Source organism: Ochlerotatus camptorhynchus, unplaced genomic scaffold, assembly GCF_037179485.1.
Source record: "Ochlerotatus camptorhynchus isolate MF236.1 unplaced genomic scaffold, CSIRO-AGI_Acam_v1.1 ptg000313l, whole genome shotgun sequence".
NCBI lineage: Eukaryota > Metazoa > Arthropoda > Insecta > Diptera > Culicidae > Ochlerotatus > Ochlerotatus camptorhynchus.
The window spans coordinates 694,486-706,805 of NW_027040801.1; the positions used below are offsets into that span (position 1 = coordinate 694,486).

At 42.0% G+C, this 12,320-nt stretch overlaps 1 protein-coding gene across 12 annotated transcripts in view; it reads left to right on the forward strand.

The window, feature by feature from the left end:
- mamo (maternal gene required for meiosis) overlaps positions 1-12,320 on the forward strand; it is a 530,597-nt gene that overhangs the window by 419,790 nt on the left and 98,487 nt on the right. For 10 of the 12 annotated variants that reach the window (XM_065229293.1, XM_065229294.1, XM_065229301.1 and 7 more), the window contains 4 exons: positions 714-905; positions 973-1,867; positions 1,922-2,292; positions 2,387-2,473. In XM_065229293.1, the coding sequence (XP_065085365.1) occupies positions 714-905; positions 973-1,867; positions 1,922-2,292; positions 2,387-2,473 (1,545 nt within the window). The remainder of the gene's footprint in view (positions 1-713; positions 906-972; positions 1,868-1,921; positions 2,293-2,386; positions 2,474-12,320) is intronic. The other 2 variants (XM_065229302.1, XM_065229304.1) reach the window with 1 other exon arrangement.

Below are 12,320 nucleotides of genomic sequence, written 5' to 3' on the forward strand. Positions count from 1 at the left end.
GTTTTCCGCCATTTGGCGTGAAACTGCTCAAAAGCATCTTATCTACATTTTGACAATTGTTTGAAATGTTTTAAATGCAGTCCAATCTAATCGTCGATGGTAATAGATAGCTTTATGGATCATGCTTTGCCAAACGTGTTATCGTTTAACACTCCGAGCTGTCGCTGGTAAAATGTGTAACGGCAAATGTTTGATAAATCATAGTTTAAATTTCAAATCTATTGGCGCCAGACAGACGTTAAAGATTTATTCGGTGTCAATAAATTTAAAATCTATCGATAAATTGCTGAGTAATTATTTTCCAAACATTGCCGATTTGCCGTTACACATTTTACCGGAGGCATCGTGTTCGCAGTGCTAAATCATTCTGAATGTATCGCAATTGAATAGTTCCCCTTTTTCCTGCTACCCTTAATTTCCCTTGCTTGATATTAAACATCTCTCGGGATAAAGCTTGAAAAGAAGAACCTAATCCTTTGGCAACCGCAATCAGGTGGAAATTACTGCACCAGGGAAAACCACTCGAAAGATACATGCTATGAAGCGTGTCGCTATGCACAACTATAATCCTCGCATAATCCCTTCTTGGGGGAAAAACGGACTTTAATTGCTCATTTCTCACCCCTTTTCCTGCAAGGATAAAATATGTCCCTTCTCATCTTTCGTAGACCGCCAACTAATCCGACTCTCATCTCTCTATCTCCATTCCACAGGTTGTTCTCTCGGCCTGTTCCTCGTACTTCCAGACGCTGTTTCTCGACCATCCCACCCAGCACCCAATCGTGATCCTGAAGGACGTCCCGTTCGCCGAGCTCCGCACGCTGGTCGACTTCATGTACAAGGGCGAGGTGAATGTCGAGTACTGCCAGCTGTCGGCGCTGCTCAAGACGGCCGAGTCGCTAAAGGTAACCCCCAATCTATACCCTAGTCATTCCTTACTTGATTTTTAACAATCTGCAATCTTTCTTCCAGGTCAAAGGTCTGGCAGAGATGACCAACCAGAACACCGCCCTGGCCGAACCGAAACGCGAACCGGAACGTCTAAGGCCACAGAGTCACAGTAGTGCCGCCGCCGCAACTGCCACCAGTCTGACATCGGCTTCATCTCCGGTATCGTCGGCACCGACGGCAGCGACCAACACCGGAGGTAACAGTGCAGCGGCCGTTTCCCCACACAACCATCACCATCAGCTCCACCCGCACCATCCCGCCCTCGGTTCACCGACGAGCAATGCTGCAGCGGTGGCCGCAGCGGCCGCCTCCCTTGGCATCACCGACCTGTCGACGATAGGGAAATCCCGCGGACTGGATCCGGACGGGAGAAGCCCTTCGCCGTCGCGGCTGGACCGGTCATCATCACCACCCCGTACCCCTCTAGCGCTGTATACACCCCTTAGAAAAAATCGTGATCATACTCATAGCGGTTCGGTATCCTCATCGGCAACTACTACCATCACAACGGCAGCTGCGGAGCGTTCCTCGGAAGAACGGGAACTGTCGGACCACCACCACCTGCATCAGCAGCAACAACACCTGCGACCTCGCTCGAACAGCGGCAATGCCTTCAGCAGTAGTTTCAACAGTACTTCCGAAGGGTTAAGTAACAACAACAACAACAACAACAATGCTGGAAGCGGGAACGATGACGATGACGACGAAGATAACGAAGAAAACGGAAGTATGCTGGCGCACGAACCGGGAACTACGAACAGCGAGCAGGATCAGATGATGCAGCACTGCCACCAACGGTCTAGTGTGGATGACGACGGACGACGCAGCAGTTCTATGGCTACCAACATCAACAACAATAACAACAACAATTCGGATGATGAGTACGAACCGCCGATCAAGATCAAGAGTGAAGTCGGTAAGTAGTCCAGCCTTCATACACGGAGCGTGTATCGCTTACACTAATCGGTAGAATTTTCCCCCCTCTCAGGGCTGAACATGACGATCAACTCGCCTGCGTGCCTAGCAAACTCGACGACCAGCGGGCTGGTAGTAAACTCCTCGATCGGTGAGCTGAGGCCCTCGTCGCGCGACAGCGGTCGAGGCGGCGGGACGCCGGTGGCGTGCAGCTCGACGACTACAGCGCTCAACAGTGCTGCTGGCGGTGGTGCTATGATGGGTGGGAACGGAAGTGCGCTTGGTGGAGGACTGGACCGAAGCTCGCCCCGCTCGCAGCGGGATCGAAGCGAACGGAGTACATTCGGCAGCGGTGGGATACCGAGTCCGCTGTCCGAACCGATCGCCGGACCATCCGGGATGGGACCGGTGCAGCAGGTTCCACTGGTGAGTAGCATTTCGAAAAATGTAACCACCCAAATTGAACAGACCAACCGGGAAAGTTCTAAAACATCTCCTTTTCTTTTAAATCCACTTTCAGTCCTTGAAAAAGGAAATCGACTGGGACCGAGGGGACGACAAGTCCTCCGGTGACAGTTCCCTGGACTTTCGGCACCCGCACGATTCGGTAAGTGATCCACCAGTATTCGTACCTGTTATCCGTTTAGCTATTATATTTATGCGTGTGAAATGTATCGGGAAAATATTCGAAGCCGCGCGTCCGTGATTTTTCAACAGTCACACCCGAACAAAAACCAAAACCGAGGGGCCACCTTTTGAAACAAAGTAGAAAAGTTCAAGTTCCGAAATACCGATATTCTGTACATTTGTTGATGTTGTTGTTTTACTGTCGTACGTCGTTGTGTGCGTGTATGTGTGTGTTTTGATGTTGCTGTTGTATACTATCTCAATTACCGTGGCAACCCATGTGAAGCCTCTACTGTCGTCTGCCATTTGTTTTTTTTTTCTCCACTGATTTTTTTTATCCATGCATCATTTTGGTCTTTTAATCATCGTTTTCATCCTGAGCTGTGTTCATCCGAGCGACTTTTTCATTTGTTTTTCCGTTTGTACTTTTCCTCTGTTTCTCTCTCTGTCTAAATAATAATAATTGCTGCTGCTGCCGCTGCTGCTGCTATTGCCATATTTGCTACTGCTACCACCCCCACGTATCCATGACACATGACAGCCGACGAGTGACTCTTCGTCAGTGATGCCACATTTTTTGTCTGTATTTTAAGCTCCACAACTGTTTTTAGATTTTCAGCTGTATCAATCTGAAGATTTTTTCCAAAAATCTGTAATCTGTAATGCAGATTGCTGAACCGAAATTTTTCCAAAAATCTGTACCATTTCAGAAAAATCTTTGAATGTGGCATCACTGCTCTTCGTGCGTCTCTTCTTTCCTGTCACAGCATCAATGTGTGCGTAAACCGAATGCATCCGTTGAGTTTTTCGAGAGATTAAAAATTCCCATTTTTTCAATGTTGACAATGGTGCCATCCAGGTGGGGGCGGGGAAGCAGTAATAGTCTACTTTGGGGGGACGGTGGAAGACGGCGACATTGTTGTCAATCCCGTGCCCCGTCTAGGGAGAACCGCAGTAAATGAGTCTCCCGAAGAAGAACTGGAGCAAAGTAAAATTCACGGTGGTGGAAAATTTTTAATTACCCCTCGGTCGGAAAACCGGCCGAGGGGTATCCAACACAAATGCGACTGTTGCGTTCGCTCTTCCCTACACGGTTACCGTCGTTGTTGTTGGTGTTGTTGCTGTCGTCGTCGTCGAGACGGAAATGCATGCGGATATGTTGCTGTGCTGGTTTATTTTTTCCCTGCCTCTCTAAATACTTTTTCTTTTCCGTACAGCAGGTATATATTTATGTTAACTCTTCCATTAGATGGACCTGCCGTGAACGCACTCCACGCGCGTTGAACGTACCCGAGCAAGCCAGTAAATGTTGCATGTGATCGTCGCTTTTCAGCACAGCTAAGAGAAGGAAGGAGAGAGTGGGGGAAATTATAGTTTTCCACCATTAGAACAGCTGGGCTAGCGAGGCTAATCATGGTTCTGCAAAGGAAGGGACGATGCATTATTGAGTTGGGAAAAAGTGTATTTGTGAACAACGGTGAACAATTAGTATTCAAAGAATGCGACTTGTTTCAAACTCTAGCTAAAATATGTAGGATGACTTTAGACTATATGCAAAGCAAGTGAACTAACGGGTTCAGTATACTAAATTTCATTACTGGACGAGCTAAATAAGAAGCTCAACTAGTGAAAGGCTTTCGTTGGCCGAGCTCAATTGTCAAACGTCACAATCTTCAGCTTCTAGACAGATTTAGAAATAGATGTTAAAGTTTTCGAAGTTGTCAAAATTAGGAAGAGAAACTATACGCAAGCTAGCGCGAGCCCCACTAAATTCAACACCCTGAAATGAGAGTCAGTTCTAGGAACTAATTAGGCTCCTACCATGTGACATTAAGTGCGGCAAGCTGGCAACAAAATTAGTACTCTCAAAACATTTATTATTATCCCGCAATGGTTAAGATAATTTCCGTGAATCGTGCTTTACTATAACGTTAACGCAATGCGGCACGACAAGTATCAAGCTTAAGGTTCAAATGTCAATCATTCAAGCATTTCAATGAATGAAAACGTCTATCTGGCGTCACCTAACAAGTCAAATAGCAACTAAACTGTTTACTGCCTTAATGGTCTTATCCAGATAAACAACTCTGCTAAACGCTCCTGATTATCATCAAAAGGAGAATTCTACACAACTCTCTCTCTATCTCTCTATAACCAGTCAATTCCCAATTAAACTGTTCACTGCTAAACAGGTCTCGTCCATAGTTTTTTTTATTTGAACTCTGCCGCCACCTAGTGAGTCAATTCCCAACTAAACTGTTCACTACTGAACGGTTGTCATCCATTAGAACAACTTTGCTGAAGACAGCAAAGTTCTATCTAGTCTCGATCCTGAGTTATCGCTAGAAGAATTTATTTGTTCTCAGGCGCCACCTTGTGAGTCGATTCCCAATTAATTTGTTCACAACTCGTCCATTTCAACATCTTTGCACCACCGACCACAACATGAAACTTAACATCCACCAACAAACCGACATGAAACTAAAATATAACTTTTGTTCGAAAATCTATAATGGCCGTTTCAAATGTGCAGCGGTCTGATAATCAAAACCATTGGATTTCTTTAATTATTGGTCCAGATTCCAGAATAGTTCAGACACGAAGCAGCTTATAAATTTTGCAAACGTGTTCGTGGTTTAGCTAAAGGTTTTCCACGCACATAAAGACAACAGTTAGAAGTGTGCTTTCGTAACTTCTAAGGTCATTCATGTATTGTAGGTGGAGAAACTTCTATCTAAGTCTAGATCCTGAGTTATCACTAGAAAAGCTTTATTTGTATTCTGGTGCCGCCTTGTGATTGATTTCCCATCTAAAGAAATCACTTTCGAATGTGTCTCGACAATTTGAACACCTTTGCAGAAGACAGGAAACTTCTATCTGGTCTCGATCCTGAGTCATAAATGATTTAACTTTATTTGGAATCTGGCGCCACCTTGAGAGACAATTCCCGATTAATTTGTTCACTAATGAACGGGTCTATATTTAAATCATGTAAAGCTCATTGGAATAGCTTCCAACGATTTTTAACGTTTGTAGATTGTAATCAGATATATCCAAATCATAATCATATAAATTTAACTTTTAAGGAAAGCAACAACAAATTAAAAACGCTGCCATTGACTTCTCGCCGCAAGATCTCACTAATACAACCTTGCTAGTGAAACCGTGTAAAATCGATTTTTTAATTATTTTCAATCACGAAATCAGCTGTCAAAGTGTTCAACATGACAGTGGTTTGTTTTTTTTTATTTTCAACCAGTAAAATGCATGCATTAGTGAAACTGCTCACTAATACTTAACGGTGGTAGAGAACTCTATTATGCATTTATTGAGTAAATTTTTTTCAAAATTTCACTGAATCAAGCCAAGAGTGTATAGAATCACAGTAGGCATTGGTTGTCAGGATAAGTTCATTTGTTTACATCATGGCTTCACCGGAACAAGCACGTCGCGATGCGATCCTGCACGCTCGAAACGAAAATCCAGGTCTATCCAGATATGGGAATTGTCGCGTTAACATTGACACATTAAAAAATGGTCATCCTGGAAAATTCTCGTCAAACAACAATTTCTTGTCGCACGACAAGATCACCACGACAAAATCAAGAATCCATCCAGTCGCGACTATCTATTCTAGTCATATGTCACTCATTCTGTTCTCTGAGACAAAGTCTATATAGGTTGTTTAAAAAGGAGGATCACGACAAGAAACCATCCATTCTAAAACGGAGGTTAGATTTAAACAAGGCCGGAAATAATGTTAATTTCCTTCAATATTGGTATTTCCTATTTCAGAAAAAGTGGGAAATACTGCCAAATACCCTTCAATATGTATATTTTCGGAAACGGGATGACGTCTCGAGACCGAAAATCGATATCCAGCGCCATCCCGAAATCTAAGATGACGGCTTCCAAATTCAAAAAAAGTGGGAAATACTGCCAAATACACTTCAATATGTATATTTTTGGAATCGGGATGACGTCTCGAGACCGAAAATCGGTATCCAGCGCCATCTTGAAATCCAATATGGCGGCTTCCAATTTCAGAAAAAGTGGGAAATACTGCCAAATACACTTCAATATGTATATTTTTGGAATCGGGATTACGTCTCGAGACCAACAATCGATATCCAGCGCTATCTTGAAATCCAAGATGGCGGCTTCCAATATCAGAATAAGTGGTAAATACTGCCAAATACACTTGAATATGTAAATTTTTGGAATCGAGATGACGTCTTGAGACCGAAAATCGATGTCCGACGCCATTGTTTAATCCAACATGGTGGCTCTCAGATTCTGAAAAACTGTCATATACTCTACAATATGTATGGGTAACCCGAAAATATATGTCTGACACTATTTTGTAATCCAAGATGGCGGCTCTCAGATTCAGAAAAACCATCAAATTTGGGTATTTTCGGAACAAGTACTACGCGTACATCCCGAAAATCGAGGTCTGACGCCAGTTTTAAATCCAAGATGGTGGCAAGTGACTTCAGAAAAAACTGTCAAATACCCTATAATATGGATATTTTCGGAACTGGGTCGACGTGTACATCCCTAAACGATGTCTGACGCCATTTTGGAATCCAAGATGGCGGCCGTTGTTTTCTGAAAAGCTGTCAAATTCTACGATATGATGCCGAAAATCGATGTCCAATACCATTTTTGAAATCCAAGATAGTGGCTCTCAGATTCGAAAAAACTGCCAAATACCCTACATCATGGGTATTTTCGGAACAAAACTACAATTTATGTCCAACACCATTTTGTAATGCAAGATGGCGGCCATTGACTTTAGAAAAACTGTCAAATACCCAATAATATAGATTTTTGAGATGACATGTAGATGCCGAATATCAATGTCCGATACCATTTTGAAATCCAGGATGGCGGCTTCCGGTTTCAGAAAAAGATATAAATACAGTCAAATAACCTACAATATGAGTATTTTTGGAAAAGGAATGACGTCTAGATAATTACATCTAGAAATAGAAGATGAGTGACCTGAAATCCAAAATGGCAGCTACAGTATACAGGAAAAGTTGGAAATACTGTCAAATACACATGAATGTGGGTATTTTGGGATTCGCGGTGGTAACTACGGATTAGCAATTACTGTCCAAAAGGCCAATTGAGGAATACTGGTCCATTCTGGAGCACATACTGAAGAAAAAGGGTGGAACTGCAATTGACCTGTAGGATTTCAAGCGGAAATGGAATTTGGCAGCCAAACAAGTGTTGCAAAATTTTATGTACATTACTTTTGCCGAAGAAAATTTTTGGCTATCTGCAACATTTTAGAGAAGATATGATTTTGAGAAATTTTAATTGTGTTTCATATTTTAACCAATTTGACATTTGGCCGACGATCTTTACGTTGTCAAAAATATTTCTTTCAAACATGCGCAGTTCTCCCGAAAAAATAATAATAATTATAATTGTAAACAGTTTTCAGATCTGGTACGGTAAATGTCAACTTCGGCACCCATTGACTGGCTTAAAGCGTTAATTTCACTGTATTTTCCCATGAAAACACTTCGCTGAATGTATTCAAACGATTCCTTCGAGCTTCAATCTGATTACATTTTGCGGCTGATTTCGAATTGCCGATAATAGAACAGCTGGTTAACAAGCAGTTCAAATGGCAAGGTTGCCGAAGAAAAAGGGGCTGCCGACAATATTATTATTATTATTATTATTTATCTTTATTAGGGAGGCTTTCAGCCTTGGGCTGGTTCGCCTCCAACTGCCGACAATAGTCACAACCACCTGAGTAGTTTGGAGCGTTGTAAAAACACTTTCAAACAGTTTTGAACCATTGTGTTTATTGGTATGGATAGAGAAGCACGCAGCAGACAAATGTAAACAAACGAACACAAACATATGTGTGCGTGACGCTGATAAAATGCAGAAATAAGTTCAGACGCTGCTTAGATTGACGAGAATACGTAAATTCCCTTATTCAAAAATTTAAAGGTATTGTTTTTTGCTTTTTGACGTAGGATTACGTCTTCCGGCAACATTTCAAAAACCCGGGGTTCAATTTCTAAAACCCAAAATCGATCGCGTTACGAAAAGTGGTCAGGCTTTGACCACTTATAACTCTGTCAAAAGCGGATGGATTTTATTTCTAAACATGCCAATCGATTGGAAATTTTTGTACGAATCTGCTAAAATGAACACTTGATCAATTTTCAATGGGTCACTATTGAAAATTATACAAATGTCCAACTGCTGCAATGGTGATCCAAATTATTACCAGTTGCCTGCAAAAATCACTTTCCCCAACACAGATTTCAAAATCAAATTCCATCCGGTCTCGTGCGAGATAATTTTTTCAACAAAAAACGAGGCGTTACCGTGATGGGAAAAAGTGGTGTTCCTAACACATTCGCCGAATATTGATACCGAGCACGTAATTCTACATCAAATCTACGGTCGTGTCTTGGATACAACCTCTTACTTTCTTTTTAAAACTGCTGATTTCATCAAACTTTAATAATTTTAAGATTAATTCTTCCTCCTTCAAGTAACAATTTTGGTTTTATGAGGATTTTGGGTTTTCGCTCAATACTCCTATGCTACTATACTACCATGCGTCTCCATTGATACATAGCTGGCTTAGTTCCATAATCTATACCTAGTTTCTGCTTGGTAGCTTCGACGCCTTGATTGCACCGGGAAACAGACAAACCTTCATTGAAACGTTTCAGCACTGTACAGACGGTGGTTTCGGCCATTTTCTACTCCTTTGCGATCCTCGTACTCGACCATGTCTTCTTATTCTTCAGTCCTTTATTTAACGTCGGTCACCGACGGACATCGATTGCCATCCATTGACGGCAATCGAATGTGCAGGATGGCTAGGATATCGCACCCATTCATCAACACACATCGGCCGGGATCAACGGCTTTACTTCCCTTCCGAAGGAAGACGTGACCAGAGATTTTTATGCCTCAGAAAAATCCCACCGACCTCGGCTGGGATTGAACCCAGACCCATTGGGGTGAGAGAGCAGTCACGCTTAGCACTACACCACCGGCGCCGGCCTCGACCATGTTGGGTTTTCATATCTTGTGAGCAGAATTAATTATCTTCGTTTTTCTTCCATCGCGTGGCAATTCAAGAAAACTTGAATTGACTCAAAATTGGCAGGGCATATGGTTGGTTTCCCTTTTTCAGCAAAGTTATTCAGATGGACAAAACTTACCCTAAGGTAAAGTGTTTAGTTCAATGTTCTCACACCAGGCAACGCTATTGTGATGTTCATTTTGAATTGTTTTCTCTAACTAGATAGAAGGTTTCCGTCTTGGGTGAAGTTGTTCAGGATCCTAGACTATTGATGAACAAAAGTGACTGATATGAACCGTATCTTATTTTTGAGAAAACATTTTTAAATAAAGCGAAATAATCAGCGTCTTGTAGATAGTCAACTTCGTGCGGCGGCGAATTTTATTCGACCGGACCGTCCTCCGGAGTCCAAAGTAGGCACGATTCCCTGCCATAATGCGTCTTTGAATTTCTCTGCTGATATCATTTTCGGCGGTCACCAGTGAGCCCTCATCGGCCACCTCGATTTCGTCACCGTCAATCTGAACTCGGGGTGAGTTGACTTCCCTGGAACCTCTTCCTCTCATGTATTTCGTCTTCGATGCGTTGATGGCAAGTCCAATCCGCCTAGCTTCAGCCTTCAGTCTGATGTACGTTTCCGCCATCGTCTCAAAGTTCCGTGCCATGATGTCGATGTCGATCGGCGAAGCCAAGAAGCTGGATGGACTTCCTGAAGATCGTGTCTATCCCAGCTCTTCTGATCACACCTTCTAACGCAATGTTGAATAGCAGACACTAAAATCCATCACCTTGCCGTGATTCAAAGGGACTCGAGAGTGTCCCCGATACTCTATGCATAGAAAGCATAGCACACTTGGTATAAACGATATAGCACACTTTGGTATATTCTTCGACTAATCTACGGGACTTGTCAATTTGTGCTGTATTTGTTTTAATATATTTAGTTGCCAAACTCGCCACACCACTAATAGAGGCGCTACCATCACTCAAGGGCTACAAACCTCGAAACAACGTGAAGCAACAGTGCGAAATGATGAGTAAATTCTGAGCTAATTTGTTAACCATTGTTTACCATTGCAGTACATCAATATTATATGTTCAAGCTTATCTTAAATCATTTTATTAATAGTGGAATGTAGAGATAATGTAAGCCACATTTTTTTCAAATAGGGGAATTTACGTATTCTCGGCAACCTAAGCAGCGACCTTCTTTCTATAGCCTTTTTCTCTATGGAACGCACACATATGCAGTATTGGTTTGTTTACAATCTTTTGCTGCCAGCTGCTCTAACAATTTCAGTCGAAAGAATTGTCAAAAACTGTTTTGAAACGCTTTTACAAAGCTCCAATTTTCTCTTGTGAGAGCGAGTATTGTCGGCAACCAGTTTTTCTTCGGCAACCGTTCCATTTGAACTGCATGTAAATCTGCTGTTCTATTATCGGCAACTCGAAATCAGCTACAATTTGTAGTGCGTGTGTTTCATTTCAAGAAAACCCTGCTAGATTGCTTTTTCTCAGTGGTAAAAATATAGTCGAATTGAAGCTGAAAGCATAAAGAATCGTTTGCATGCATTCAGCGAAGTGTTTTCGTAAGAAAATCCAGTGAAAATAGTGTTTCAATTTGGGTTGCCGAAAATAGTCTGTCATGCCGAAGCCGTCATTTCCCCTATATCAAAATAACTTTTAATTTTTTTTTTCGTCAAAATATTTATCATTTTACTTCTCTCTTATCATTCATCTTCTTATCGATTGAGCTTTTTGCTTAATACTGTTTGGCCGCGCTTGCACTGCCAACATTGAAAAGAAGCCACACTGCATCATCCAGGGTCTAGTCTGTCTGAATAACTTTGTCCAAGAGCCTTCTATCTAGTTAAGATGTTAAATTAGGGTAAACAATTCAACACTAATGTTACACGAGCGCCAGCTGAAGGCAACCAATTCAAAATGAATGTCACACTATTTTGCGGCGCCTGGTGAGTGAATTTTGAGCTTAACTTTTTACCTTAGGATAGTTCTTGTCCATCTGAACAACTTTACCGAAAACGGGAACCTTATATTAAGTCCATGTGTTTAGTTAGGGCAAACAATTCAAAATGAATGCCACACTAGCGCCGCCTGGTGTGTTGATTATGAGCTGAACTCTTTACCATAAAATACACTTAGAAAAATTCATATAAATTTAGGTGCTCTGAGACTGACATATACGAGCGTCAATTCTGACATAAAATTTAGTCATAATAGACGCGAATTTCAACCCAATCAAACGTACTTTTCGTCGAGTAACGAATTTTTCAGTCTCGGAGCACTCAATTTTACATGACATGTTTGTTTACGGCTCATCCTTTATGTCAAAGATGGATTCCGTCACGTGTAAGATTAGGTATTTCTAAGTGTGTAGATCTTGTCCATTTGCACAACTTTGCTCAAGGCGGGAACCTTCTATCTAGTCAAGATGATAAGTTAGGGAAAACAATGGAAAATGATTGTCACACTAGTGATACCTGGTGAGTGAAATCTGAACTAAACTCTGTGCCTGAAGATAGGTCTTTTCCATCTGAACTATTTTGCTGAAAACGGGAATCTTATATCTAGTCAAGCTGATAAGTTAGGGCAAACAATGTCACACTAGCGCCACCTGATGAGTTAAATCTGAACTGAACTCTGTTCCTTAAGATAGGTCTTGTCCATCTGAACAACTTTGCTTGAAGACGGGAACCATCCATTTGAGCAGGAGCGTTATATCATAGAGGTA